This window comes from Dermacentor variabilis, chromosome 11 (assembly GCF_050947875.1).
Source record: "Dermacentor variabilis isolate Ectoservices chromosome 11, ASM5094787v1, whole genome shotgun sequence".
Taxonomy (NCBI): domain Eukaryota; kingdom Metazoa; phylum Arthropoda; class Arachnida; order Ixodida; family Ixodidae; genus Dermacentor; species Dermacentor variabilis.
The window spans coordinates 119,345,265-119,360,290 of NC_134578.1; the positions used below are offsets into that span (position 1 = coordinate 119,345,265).

At 58.4% G+C, this 15,026-nt stretch overlaps 1 protein-coding gene across 1 annotated transcript; it reads left to right on the forward strand.

Annotated features, from left to right (window-relative positions):
• The first annotated feature begins 266 nt into the window (after nucleotides 1-266).
• Nucleotides 267-1,169, forward strand: LOC142563471 (uncharacterized). The gene has a single exon (XM_075674025.1). The coding sequence runs from the start codon at nucleotides 267-269 to the stop codon at nucleotides 1,167-1,169; it is 903 nt and encodes a 300-aa protein (XP_075530140.1).
• Nucleotides 1,170-15,026: the final 13,857 nt, after the last annotated feature.

Genomic DNA, 15,026 nt, shown 5'->3' on the forward strand with positions numbered 1-15,026 from the left:
TGGCGAGAGCCGCAGCCGCTCTGACCTCTATAAAGAAGTGGACGTGTCTGACTAGAGTCCGCCTTAACCACGACAAGACTGACTGTGTTTTATTTTCATTCGGTAAAGGCGGGATGTAAAAAAGTAAGCCCACAATCAAAATCGATAGCAACAAGAAAGGCCTTTCGTTCAAGAATTCCATCAAGATACTCGGCGTCGTGATAGACAGAAGATTATCGTTCTTCGACCACGCCGAGTATTTGCAACGAAAGGCCGAAACACTTGCGATGAAGTCAGTCACGTTCATCCGACTGCACGCGACCCTCGATTCCAGGGTCCGACGGCAGTTGTACCGTCAGGTTTTACTGCCGGCCGTGGCATATGCTTCACCTGTGTGGTGGAGCGCGTCACCAGACTGCAGGCTCCGAGCGCGGATAAAGACGGTGCAGCGGACGTTACTACTGACGCTTACGGGCGCCTACCGCACCACGCGCACGGAGGCGCTGCAGGTGCTTCTTGATCAGCCGCCCCTTGATTTAGAACTTGACCGCCTCAACGCGGAATTTGACCTATTTCAAAGACGTCGCACGGTCACTTACGGAGGCCATACTTACACACCAGCAGACGTGCTATATCCGCGCGAGTGCTGGCGCGAACACCCGTCAGAGGCGCGGGGCTTCGGCTACGTGCGTCTACACGAGAGCGAGGCGCCCAGGGCTTCCACTCGCCCGGGCACGCACGTTTTCACGGACGGATCCTTCACCTCTAGTTCCGCCGGGGCCGCGGTCGTGGTATTGACGCCACGTGATGACATCCTTGCCGTGCTGCGGTACCGACTGAGCGTGGCATCAAGTGCATATTGCGCCGAGGTGCTTGCTTTTAAGGAGGCGCTGTCCTTCGTCTACTCGCACGCTCACACGCCGCCCTATTACATTTATTCTGACAGTCTATCGTTGCTCACGACCATCGCACGACCTACAACCAAGGACGTCAGAATCGATGCCATTAAGAAGCTTCTTTGCCACCTGGAGCAGCGCGCCCCGTTCTTCCTGCATTACGTCCCTGCCCACAAGGGCGTATTCGGAAACGAGCTGGCAGATATGGCGGCGAGCGCGGCGGCGACTCGCGTATCACGAGGCACACGCAGATTTCTTTCCGCGCCGTCCGTGCCTCATTCCACGCAGACATGATGGCGCAATGGAACACCCGATGGTCAACGTCCCACACTGACACTGAACTGTACCGCTGGGTTCCGACGACGCACAAGATCCCGCGGTTCTTTCCGCCATCGCGCCAGTTGGCCACGCTGTTGACGGGGCACGGACGATTTCCGTTCTACTTCGCAACATTTGGTCTGCAACACGACAAGACGTGTCCCTGCGGGAAGATGTGCGAAAACACCGCCCACTTCCTCAATGATTGCGACACAACTCGGGAAGTGGCCGCTGAATTGAAGGAACATGCGTCGCATCACATCACGTCACAAATGTACCCCTCGCTGCTCGGGAGCGCAAGAGCGCGAGCATTATTAACGCAGATAGTTGACCTCATCAGTGCCAGTTTGCCAGACGTTGCACGACGCTGAAAGTGGACTGTCAGTCTCATCGCGACGCTCATGAGCTGGCGCGCGGCGCTCCTCGCTCCTCGTTCATCTGGCTGCGCGGCTGGTGTCGGGACGCGCCGTGGCCGGTGACAACCGCTCATTCGCTAGACGCTGCCGCTCATTTACTGCGGAACGCCTTATCACTGTTATAGTGCCACCGATTGATTCCGCCACTGTGCGGCCGCTGTCGGGGCGCGCCACAGGCGTTGACAGTCGCACATTAGCCTGTCGGAACCGCTCATGCACTGGGGAACGCCTCCTTAACTGTCGTGGTGCGGCCGATTGGCTCCGCCGCGGCGCGGCTGATGTCGGGCCGCGTCGCGGGTGATGACAACCGCTCATTCGCTCGACTCAGCCGCTCACGTTCTGCGCAACGCCTCCTTCGCTGTCATGACGTGGCGGTGGCGCTTCCGGACCTCGGGGGCCGGAAGCAGAGGCGGGTGCGGGAGCTCGAGGTGGAGGTCCTCGCCTCCTGCACCCTGCCGGCGAACCGGGTCTCCGTGGAGGCGCGGAAATTCTTCATGACCAAGGTGTTCGACATGGTCGCCCTCTGTTCGGACCTGAGGGCGGAGGCGCCCACGGAACGCGGCGCGGCCCTCGCGTTGCAGGGCCAACTTGTCGAGGCGCGCAGAGAGGCCGCCGAGCTGCAACGATGCCTCGTGGCCGCGGAGAGCCGGTTGGAAGGTCCCGCGGTTGCGGCGACTAGCCCTGGGTGGCAAACCCAGGGTTTGCGGTCGCGGTCGCGTCGCGGTCGTGCTGCGCCTGCGGGCGGGATCGCCGTGCCGTCGGGCGCTGGCGGCTCGGTGGGCAGGCCCGCCGGCCGCATGGATTACGTGGCCGCGTTGAAGGCGGGCCTCGAGCCCGCTGCCGGCGCGGCCCGCGGCGGACCCGGTGGTGCTGCGGTGTGGAGCGCCGAGGCGGTGGGCCCCGGCGCGCCGCACAAGCACGTCGCTTTCCTGACGCCGGTGGCGACGACCGCGACGCCTGCGAGAGACGTGCTCCGCCTCGTGAAAACCAACGTGGACCCACACGCCAAGGACATAAGAGACGTGACGCTCCGCCATCCGAGGTACGGGCTGACCGTATATACGGACAACCGCAAATCGATAGACAACCTCGAACAAGCGATGGCCGCGAACTCGGTCACGCGCGCGTCTATCATGCGTGTCGCGCAAAAACGTAATCCCTGCACAAAGTTCTCGGGAATAGATCCCGACATAGGCCCCGACAAATTCCTCCGCACGTTGAACGAGCGAAATCAGGGTCTCGACCTTGACCTCGACAAATGCAAGGTCCGGGTAACGTTCGGAGAGAGGGCGGGCACGCGCTCGTACGTGGCCGAAGTCGACCCGGAAGGCCTCAAGAAAATCATGTCGCGACCGCGGCTGTCGGTAGGGTGGACGTCAGAGCGCGCTAAAGAAGATCTGCACGTGCCCAAGTGCACTTCCTGCGCGACGTACGGGCACGGGCGCATGACGTGCCCTCACAGGGCGGACCTGGCAAAGGCGCGATGCATGAAATGCGGCGGCAATCACCTGGCTGTGACTTGCAAAGTGAAGATGGGCGACGCCGAAGTGCGCTGCTCGGAGTGCGACAGGATGGGAGACAGCGACACTGGGCAGTGCGACAGCGGGCATTCGGGGAATCCCCGAATGCCCGGTGCTCGTGGACAAAGTGGCTCGCCTCAGGGCGCGCACCCACTACGGCTAACCGAACTAGAAGGAGCGCCGCGGGGCGGGGGGGTGAGAGGATGGAGGCGCGTCCGAGAACCGCCGAGCGTCGCGGGAACGCCCGCTCGGTCGATGAAACGCAGCGACCGGTGGAGACCAACATAATGCTACCCAACTGAGACCACGCAAAGCGCGCGCTGGCGGCCGCGACGCGTCGGATGGAGGAGATCGGCATATCCATCGCGGCAATCAACGACCCGCCGTGCACGAAGAGGGCGAGGCCGCAACTGTCGCCGGACTACACGTATTTCGGAGAAGAGGAGCCCCTGAGCGCCGTCTTGGTCCGCCGACCGGATTTCGACGTGTTACCCGTTTACGTGTCCCGACGAGTGGTTGCGGTGCGGTGCACCAAACGGGACCGCGAGTAGTTGCTGGTCGCTGCGTACGCGCCGCCGCACGTCTCGATTGAACCCACTTTGGCCGAGATCTCGGCGTGTGTGGACGGAGAAAGGACACCTGAAGTCTTGGTCATGGGCGACTTGAACGCAAAGCACGCCATGTGGGGGCCGAGGGCCAACGACAACCGCGGCTCTCGCCTGATCGAGTTTGCGGCGGCGCTCGGGTTGGCGGTGCTGAACGACGCGGCGTCCCCCCCCCCCCCCCCCCCCACCTACTCTAACGTATACACGGACAGCTGGATAGATGTGACGCTGGCGACCCCCGAGCTCGTCCGACGAGGGTACAAGTGGCGCGTGTCGCCGGACGAGACGTTTTCTGAGCACAGGGCTATCGACCTGGTGCTGCACAGTGACAACGTACGCGGAAGACGTCTTACGAAGTGCGGCAGACTGAACTTCGTCGCGGAGTTGAGAGAGCTCCAGTGGTTCGAGCGGGCGGCCGGCGCAGACATCCGGTCGACGCGGGCGCTCGATACGCTGCTGGATAAAATGTATGAGATAATTGACACAACACGCAACAAACACCTTCGGCCGGTCCTCCCGCACAAGCCGGGAAAGAGTTGGTGGAACCCGGAGCTGCAGCTCGAGAAGAGTAGAACGCGTGCCCTGCGGCACAGATTCCAGAGATGCCGGCACGACGCGCTCCGGCCGATCCACCGCCAACGATATAGCGAGGCGCTCGCGAAATTCCGCCGCCGTATCGAAAGCGCGAAAGAAAGACGCGGGCGAGCGATGCGCCGAGTGCAGTCGGAAATCGCTATTTTCCGAACCGTTCCGGGCGACGTTCGGCAGAGCCAACGGGCGAACGGTTTTGCCGCGGCTGAAAAGACCGGACGGCAGCCGAACGGAAAGCGTCCTGCAGTCCGCTGAACTACTGCTGACAACGCTGATCGCTAAGGACGACGGCGACACGGACCTGCCCGTGCACAGGGAAATCCGCGAGGAGAACGCGCGGCACTACGCGTCGCAAGAACAAGACAGCAGCTTCACCGCTGGCGAGGTCGAGGCGACGCTGGACAAACTGGTCATCGGATCGGCGCCGGGTCCGGACGGCCTGACAGCGGACGCGGTGGCCGCGCTCTGCACGTCCCACCGGCGATTCATGTTAAACATTTTTAACGCGGCGCTTACCCTGGGCTATTTCCCCAAGACGTGGCGGAAAGGCAGGGGCATATATATAGCAAAACCCGGCAAGCCACCCGACACGCCGCAAGCGTACCGCCCCATCTGCATGTCATCTGTTCTTGGGAAAGTACTGGAGCGCTTGATGTACGGGCGACTGTACTACTTTCTCCTCACGGGAAATTACGTGCACCCGAACCAGTTCGGTTTTACGCACGGTCGAAGTGCAGTCATGGCGCTAAAATCTCTTTGCCAATACATCGGCGACTACAGAGCGAGGGGCGCGCCAGCCACGATGATCTCCCTGGATTTCCAGGGGGCATTTGACAGCGTGTGGCACCCCCTCGCCTTGAATTACTTTCGAGAGCACGGGTGCCCTAGCAACCTGTTCGGGCTCCTGCGAACGTTTCTGTGTGGTGCGGTCAGTTTGAGTGTCACTCGGGCGTCGTGACGACGGATGCGACCTTAGGCAGTCCTCAGGGGTCGCCTCTATCCCCCCTGCTTTGGAACCTGGTTGTTGACGGTCTGCTGCGTCTAATAATGCCGGAGAGCGTCCGCATCCAGGCGGACGCGGACGACACCGTGGTTTTAATCCCTGGGAGAAATCGCCAAGACACCATGCCGAGAGCCACGGCCGCTCTCAACAAAATAAAGGAGTGGACGAGAGTCAACAAGGTCAGGCTGAACCACGATAAAACCGAGTGCGTTCTCTTCTCGTTCGGCAAGGGGGAATGGAGAAAAGCAAACCTACCATCAAAATCGACGATAGCAAGAGGAGCCTGTGGTTTAAGAACCCCATCAAAATACTCGGCGTCGTGATACGCCTCTCTTTCTTCGACCACGCCGAGTATCTACAGCGAAAGGCGGAGACGCTTGCAACGAAATCAATTACGTTTATTAGACTGCACGCGACCCTCGACTCCAAGGTCAGAAAGCAGCTGTACCGCCAGGTGTTGCTGCCGGCCGTGGCGTACGCTTCGCTCGTGCGGTGGAGCGAGAAACCTGACTGCAGGCTCCGAGCGCGCGTCAACACGGTGCAGCGAACGCTATTATTGACGCTCACTGGCGCATACCGCACCACGCGCGCGGAGGCGCTACAAGTGCTCCTTGACCAGCCGCCACTCGAACTAGAACTCGACCTCTTTCAAAGGCGACGACCGGTCAATTTCGGGAGGCACAGTTACGCACCACAAGACGTGCTGTACCCGCGTGACTGCTGAAGAAATCACCCGTCGGAGGCGCGGGCCTTCCGCTTCGAACGCCTACAAGCGAACGAGGCGACCAGTGCTTCCAGACGCCCGGGACGCACGTCTATACCGACGGGTCATTCACCTCTCGATCGGCCGGAGCCGCGGTCGTGGTTTTCACGCCGCGAGAAAAAATAGTCGCCGTGCTGCGGTACCGCCTCAGCGTGGCATCGAGTGCGTACTGTGCCGAGGTGCTCGCCTTTAGGAGGCGTTGAACTACGTCTCCTTGCACGATTGCACGCCGCCCTACTATATGTATTCCGATAGCCTCTCGCTGCTGACGACCATCGAACGGCCAACCACCACAGACACCAGGATAGACGAAATTAAAAAGCTCCTACACCAATTGGAGAAGCGCGCCCCGTTGATACTCTACCACGTCCCGGCTCACAAGGGCGTCTACGGAAACGAGCTAGCAGACATGGCAGCGAACGCGGCGGCGACTCGAGGTGTCACCAGGCGCACGATCTCGTTCCGCGCCGTCCGCGCCTCGTTCCACGCGGAGACGACGGCGCAGTGGAACGCTCGATGGTCGACGGAACACACAGACACTGAACATTACCGGTGGTTCCCGACGACGTACACGACGTGCGCTCGGCCTGTTGGCCTCAAGTGAGTCATGTCCAGTGAACTGGACGCGACAGCACTCTCGACACTTTTGTGCGGTCACGCACTCTAATAAGAGTGCGTGACTAATAGGGCGGGGCGTCTTGTCTCGAGCGCGGTGGCTTGCGGCCGCCTGTGAAACCGTCACGACCTGCATCATTTTCTTGTCTGTTTTAGCCGCCTTCGGGTCGCTCGCGCGCGTGTGCATGGCCGTCTGTCGGGGGGCCGGTCGCTATGTTGTCCTTTGGACGAGCCGGCCCCTGGCCGAGTAGGGCGGGGCATTCGCCCCTGCCGGCACGGCCGGGACAACGGGCGGTGGTTCTTGTGCCGAGGAGGGCGGAACGTGCATGGCGGCTTTTTGCGACCAGTAAACTTTATTTCTGCTGGTCTCCAATGAGCCATATACAGTGAACTGGACGCGGCAGCGCTCTTGACACTTATCGTACGGTCACGCACTCTAATAAAACCCGATACAACAATCCTTTTTAGAACCCGTCCTCGCGTTTACTTCAGCCCCTTCAAACAAAAAAAAAAAATACCCAGGACTGAAGTTTCCGCCTTGTTTGTTGCGCTGAGCTTGCCCTGGCGCTATCGAGTTATGTGGCGGGTGTACCGCCCCGGCCGACTACGTCCCCGTCATTCCCAAAAGCAAAGCAAAAATAAATGGTGGGGAAAAACCTGTACCTGCAGTAATGCATACCAGGTTTAAAGCCAATTGAAAATAAATGAATAGGGGTTTTTAATTAGTACCCAAAGCGCATGTTTTGTATAAAAAGGCAATTGAAAAAATAAAGCACTTGCAAGTGTTTGGCTGGCCGGCTGCATCGGGCTCCTGCGTTTTTCCTTAAAAACCAGGTATTTCTGATTTGGCTTTCATAAGTTTTAGCTGGGGTTGCTTTTAAACGCGTAGGGATCACATTCGACGGAAAAACCGGGGCTAAAAGGGGTTTCTTTTGCAATTTCACACGATTTCTCTGCCGCCGGCTATTGGGCCCAAGATGGCGTGGGCTCATACCCTCTGAGCCCTGGCCATGCCGAATACGCGCAAGGGAAAGAACGCGTCGCCGTCCCGCTCCCCCCCCCCCCCCCCCGCGGCCCCCGCGCGCCGGGGAGTCGCCCCGCCCGCGGGGATCCGACTTTTCGGAGGACGGCGACGCGGTTATTGCGCGCTTTTGCGATCTCGTCGACCAGCTCCCGGTTGCAGGGGAAGAGAGCCGGCCACCGGCTGGCGGTGGCGAAGTGGAGGAAGCCCTCTCCTCCGTTTCAGAGGGCACGGCCGTGGCGGCGGCGCTTCCCGGCGACCTCGGGACCAAGACGCAGGGGCGGCTGCAGGAGATCGTGAGTGAGGCCCTCGCGTACTGCAAACTGCCGGCCAACCGCGTCTCCGTGGAGGCGCGCACCTTCTTTATGACGCGGCTTTTCGAGATGGCCGGCCTATGCTCCGAATTGAGAGCGGAGGCGGCCACGTAGCGCGGCGCGGCCGTCGCGTTGCAGGGCCAGCTTATCGAGGCGCGTCGCGAGGCCGCCTAGTTGCAGAGACGCCTGGCAGTCATCGAGGCCGGCCTGGGCGGTCCTGCGGTCGTGACAACTGGCCCGGGGCTCGCCGGTCGCGGTCCTGCCGCGCCTGCGGGCGCGGTCGCCGTGCCCCCGGGCGCCGGCGGCCCGGTGGGCGCGCCCGCGGGCAGCACGGATTACGCGGCCGCGCTGAGGGCGGGCCTTGCGCCATCTGCCGGCGCGGTCCGTGCCGGACCCGGTGGTGCTGCGGCGGCGGGCGCCGGGGCGGCTGGGCCCGGCACTCAGCACAAGCACGTAGCCTTCTTGACGCCGGTGGCGACGTCCCAGACACCGGCTCGAGACGTGCTCCGGCTTCTAAAAATCAACGTGGACCCGACTGCCCAAGACATCAGGGACGTCACCTTGCGTCACACAAGGTACGGGCTGACCGTGTTCACCGACAATGGGCAGTCGATTAAGAATTTAGAAAAGGCCATAGGCGGCAATGCGGTCACGCGCGCGGCCATTATCATGCGTGTCGCAGAAAGGCGCAAACCTGATGTTAAATTCTCGGGGTCGATCCCGACGTCGGCCCCGATGAGTTTCTCAAGCTATTAAATGAACGCAACAAGGGGCTTGAGTTAGATCTCGAGCAGTGCAAGGTCCGCGTGGCGTTTCGCGAAAGGGCGGGCACGCGCGGCTACGTGGCAGAGGTGGACCCGGCGGGCTTCCGCAAGATCATGTCGCGGCCGCGTCTGTCCGTCGGCTGGACGTCGGTGCGCGCGCGAGAGGACCTGCACGTCCCCACGTGCACTTACTGCGCGACCTACGGTCACGGGCGTACGACGTGTCCGCACAAGGCGGACCCGGCCAAAGCACAATGCATGAAGTGCGGTGGCAATCATCTGGCGGTCACATGCCAGGTGAAGATGGGTGACGTCGCGGTATGTTGTTCGGAGTGCGGCAGGGCGGGCCGCAGTGACCAGAGCCACCCCACCGGTTTTCCTGATTGCCCGGTCCTTGTAGAGAGGGTGGCCCGCCTCCGAGCGCGCACCCAGTACGGCGAACTCCCAGCAGAGAGAGCGCCGAGGGGTGGGGAGGTGCGAGCGGAGCGACGCTGCGGCGGACTGGCGAGCGTCGCGGGCGCTCCTGCTCGAGCGTCGACAAGTTGCCACCGGAAACGACGGTTTTGATGCAACTTGGACCACGCGAAGCGCGCGCTGGCGGCCGCGACGCGTCGGATGCAAGAACTTGACATCTCAATCGCGGCAATTAACGACCCGCCTTGTACCCGGAAAGTGAGGCCGCAACTGCCGCCGGATTTCACTTACTTTGGAGTCGAAGAGGAGCCGCTAAGCGCTGTCTTCGTCCGCCGCTCGCGCTTCGACGTCTTCCCCGTGTACGTCTCCCGGCGGGTGGTCGCGGTGCGCTGCACTACAGCACATCGCGAGTGGTTGCTCGTCGCGGCGTACGCGCCGCCGCACTGCTCCATCGAGCCCAGCCTCGACGAAATTTCGGCATGCTTGGACAAACACAACACGCAAGAGATCCTGGTCATGGGCGACTTCAATGCAAAACACGCCATGTGGGGCCCGCGAGCCAACGGCAACAGTGGTTCTCGCGTGATCGAGTTCGCGGCGGCGCGAGAGTTGGTCGTTTTGAATGACGCGGCGTCCCCCCCCCACCTACTGCAACATCTACACGGCCAGCTGGATCGATTAAAGCCCCTCAATCTCCCAAAGTAGCGCCATTCACTTCCCTCCTCCTCCGCTCGGCGCGGCCTCGACGGTGGCGCCGCCGGTGGTGGGCCTGCCGTAGCAGACGACGGCTAACACTCTACGGGAGGGAATCCGCAGAAAAGTTCGTTCGAGCCCTGCGGAGCAGTTTTTTCAATCGAGATCTTTCTTCGTCAGTTGGTAATTGGCCTTTAAAATTTCGTGTCGGAAATGCGGAAGAAATAGCGAAAAGGACCATTATTCAAGGCGTAAAGCGCGCGTCATTGAGAGTTCGTGTTGCTGAAACACGACGCAAGCACGCGGTGTACTCAAACACGCGCGTAATTACCAAAGTTTCAGGTGTTGACAGCGTGAGAGTATGTGTACGTGGTTTCGTAGGTTCATTTACGTACCTGCAGGATACTTTTGTTCGGCCGGCGCGTGAGAGATTGCTGACTGCACACAGCCATTCCGGCTGTGTGCGGTCAGCAATGCCTGGCAACAGGGCCGTTTTTTTTCATTGTGGGGTGCTTTGGTAATCGTGACGATTTCTTTTTTTTTCTACAAGTTCTGCTCCAGGAGGGCGCATGTAATGGCTAACGGAGGCCTCTGAAGAGCACGTGACATTACAATAATGCAGGCGTCGCAGCGAGTGTTCGCATACAAAATTGGCTGTCCGCGATCTTATACCCCCTTGGCATGCACAGGCTTCGGCGAGCCCCATCCAGCCCTGGTTCTAGCTTTGGTGTTCCCGTTCCCGCTTTGGTGCCCAGGAGGCGCCGTCAATAATACGAAATAATGACAAGGTGTTACAACTAGTACATAAAATTTATTGAAGAAATACAATCGCGCCGAGGTGCCAACTTCTAAAGCAGCGCTAGCGCGCCCGCGCGAGTCTTATGAAACGCCAACGAGGAATTTACCGGCCCACGTACGACTCTACGATCAAAGTGCACGTTAAACATCCCCAGGCGAGCTAGATAAAGTTATCCGGAGCCATGCACTACGACCTGCACCCTAGCGTTAGTCGCTTCGGAACGTTAAAAACGTTAATCACCACAAACCAAATCAATATAGGCGGGCGTACATTCGAAGCTAAAAGACTGCATCCTAAGTCATATTGAGCCTTGCAAAAGCGTCGAGAATGTGCTAGAGATTGTGCTGGAGCTCAAAAGGCACCCTGAATAAAGTCGCTCTAATGTCACAGGCCAGCTGCAGATGCGTGCATTTCACCGAAAGACGAAACTACATGAAACAAAGAGAGCACATTCGAGAAAAAAAAGTCATTCACCGCGCTAAAAACCACGCAGAGCATGAACACACACTTTTTCGAAGCGGAAGGCGTGAACTAGGCTCAAAATAAGAGGTTGTGAGTAGCCGTGGCCCTTACTTCACCAAGCCGTGCGTTCTTTGTCACTTCCTCGATGTCAGCCCGCCCGATCCTGCGAATCCACACTTCTTTTTTGCGTTGCGCCCGCCGGACGGCAAAGCAAAAAGCTTTTTGCCCTCGCTGTGTCTGTTGCGGCAACCGAAGGCCCTACACATTCTATTACGCTAACGCATTCCGTCAGTGCGCCTGCCGTACTTTCGTCGCGCAGGCCCAACAATGGAGGTCGGCGCGCGCTGGAAAGAAAAAAATATACAAAAGCGCGGCGCCTGCTCCGCGGTAGCAAGAAAAAATATACTAAAGCGCGGCGCCTGCTTCCACGTGACACAGATTGGCCAATGGGGGAGCAGAGGAGGCTGGGGCGACAGGAGGCGTGGAGGAGGACGCGCCAGGGTGAGCGGGGTGGCGGAAAGATCTAAGAATGGCGCTACTTTTGAAAAATTGAGGGGCTTTAGGATCGATGTGACGCTGGCGACCTCCGCGCTCGTCCGTCGAGGCTACAAGTGGAGCGTGTCGTCGGACGTCACGTTCTCTGAGCACCGAGCAATAGATATTGTGCTGCACAGCGACAGCGTGCGAGAGAGACGCCTAACAAAGTGCGGCCGGCTAAACTTCGTTGCCGAATTGCGAGACCTCCGGTGGTTCGCTCGGGCTAGCGGAGCGAACATCAGCTCGCCACAGGCGCTCGACACGATGCTCTGCAAAATGTATGAGGTCATCGAAAAAACGCGCCGCAAACATCTCAGGCCGGTCCTCCCGCACAAGCCGGGAAAGAGCTGGTGGACGCCGGACCTGCAGCTTGAAAAGAGCCGAGCGCGAGCCCTACGACGCCGTTTTCAAAGATGTCGGGACGACGCGTTGCGGCCGATCCACCGCCAACGTTATAGCGAGGCGCTCACAAAATGCCGTCGCAGGATTGAACACGCGCGCGAGAGGTGTGACGGCTGCAGCCGCAAGTCGCTGTTTTCGGCACCGTTCCGGGCGGCCTTCGGCAGGGGCAAAGGGCGACTGCATTTGCCGCCGTTGAAAACACCAGACGGCGGTCGGACGGAAAGCGTTCTGCAGTCGGCCGCACTGCTTTTAAATACCCTAATAGCCAAAGATGACGTTTGCACGGACCTGCCTGAACACACAGAGATACGCGAGCGCCCGGCCGACTACTTCCCCGTCATTCCCAAAAGCAAAGCAAAAATAAATGGTGGGGAAAAACTTGTACCTGCAGTAATGCATACCAGGTTTAAAGCCGATTGAAAATAAATGAATAGGGGTTTTTAATTAGTACCAAAAACCCCCAGTAAACTTTATTTCTGTTGGTCTCCCGTTAGCCATATACGGCAAAATGGACGGCGCAGCGCTCTTGACACTTTCGTACGGTCATGCACTCTAATAAAACGCCATACAAAAATACTTTTTGAAACCCGTCCTCGCGTTTACCTCAGCCCCTTCAAACAAGCAAAATATCCAGGACTGAAGTTTCCGCCTTGTTGCGCTGAGCTTGCCCTGGCGCTGTCGAGTTATGTGGAGGGTGTACCACCTCAGTAAACTTTATTTCTGTTCGCCTCAAGTGAGCCATATGCATTGAACTCGACGCGACAGCGCTCTTGACACTTTCGTATTGTAGCGAAGTGACGCAGCCGTGAGATATCAGACGCAGCAACTCACCAGGGAGACGGAAGAAGAATGGGGATGAGCTCTGGCAGGGGAAAGTCCAAATCCGCAGGTACGACGACGAGAGTAACATTTAAATAACTAGGTTTATTCACTTGGCATCAGCCGTAAGTTTAAACTGTACAAAAATATTTACAAAGACAACGATGTCATACCCGTCGTCGTCGGCCTGCCTGACCGGCCTGGTCTCCCCTGGTGAAGATGCGCCGTCTGCTGCTGTCTACTTGCTCACCCTAAACTACCCCATACTATTCCTTAAATAAGTTTCCCCAGCATCCAAGAGACACTTTTCTCCACCAATGGGCTACTTCGTTACTCCGACCAATCAGGCAAGCCGACATCATCCAATAAGCGGCAGAGTTAAAGGGGTCAAGAAATGGTCGCGTCAACACTCCGTACACAAAAGCACTCTGACCATAACTAATTGGCCTTTGACAGCCGAGCGTGAGAAGACGACGCGACATGTGCAGGTGTGACGTCAGGTGCGGCGGGGGCGGCGGCCGCGCGGCAGCACTGTCCGCGGCGCCGTCGAGGTCATTTGTGTACAAAGGTTTGCCCCGCGTCAAGGACCCCACAAAATTCCCCGAAAGACAGCAAAGAAGGCCGCGTTACATTGTCTTCGCGACACCTCCCCCCTACGAAAAAGTGTCCCACTCGTTACAAATCATTACTACAAAATAAAACATGGCTCAAGAAGTTAAACGCGCACATTAGGGATTCATATAAAGAACTGAAGTATCCGTAAGGAAGATTTAGCATCACGTAAAACAAAACAAACAAGTTTTGACAAAATGGAAACAAAATGCACAAGACAAGAAACAAAGTTCATTCGCGCGCGCTACACAATAAAATTAACAATGAAGATTATTCGCTTGAGCTGTAATACAAATCAGTGTCTGTGTCATACGGAGCAATGGTTCGAGGCTCAGCCTCCCTATGAAATGTCCTCCAGTTAAATGTACTCCAGTTGGAGTAAAGTTCAGTCCCGTGCGGGTTCTTGGCTTGTCCTCGATCACTAGTCGACATCTCACACACACGATTACACGGGGCATGCCTCCGGTCACCACGACAACTACATTGTTGCACAACGCGACGAACACAACACATTTTCTTTTTCTTTGGACGTTCGTTATCAGATTTGCCGTCTGCGTCGTCATCATCGGAGCACTCCCTGACGTGGCACGGTCCTAATCGCGCAACATTAAAAGCGTCGCGTTTGTTGCCGGTTTGGTCGGCTAGAATCTGAGCAGAGTCCATTTGGTGGGCCGCTTTCTTGGCGTCCTCGGTTCCGCGTTGAGTTCCTTGGCCCACCTGAAGTGGTGGCTCATTTTTGAAGGTCACAAAGGGGGCGATACCGGCTGGCTTTGTGGGGGCGAGCGGCTGTTTCTGACAGTCAGAGCAGGATAGGACGTACTTGTTGACGTGGCAAAACATCTTGGGCCAGAAGTAACGGCGGTGAACTTTCCCCCAGGTGCGCCTGACGTCGAGGTGGCCCGCCGAGCTATCGACATGACAGTGCCGTAACACCTCCGACCTCAAACACCCTGGGACAACAAGTGCCATGCGACCGTCTTGAAAGCCTTTCGCTCTTCTATACAACACACCGCCGATCAAGCGAAAGCTCCGTGCCGTTCTTTTCGTTTTTCTGGCAACGGGCGCACTCGGCTGCTCTAGGTGTTGTATTAGTTCTCGCATCCATGAATCCTCTCTCTGCCTTTCGCCGATGTCCACATGATCCAGCACGAGCAACGGTAAGGGATTTTCGTCGCTTGCTGGCGCGGAATCATGGGGAAGTCGGGAAAGCGTGCGGGAGTTGCTTTGCTCAAAGTTAGAGCGCTGCTCCTTCCCCTGGGGTCCGTTTTCCTGGAGCCATTGCCGGCACTGGGGCGCAACGTGGCCGATGCGGTCGCATAGCTGGCAGCGTGGTCGCTCGTCGTCGTCACGGGTATTTCTAGCTGGCCAGGGCACTGGAGGACGACGTACATCTTGTTCGATACCTTTCAGGCGGTCAAATAATGAGGCTATAGAGTCCGCGATCGTCCTCAAGTCCCTGTCGCGGTCGGTGGCCTCTCGCGGG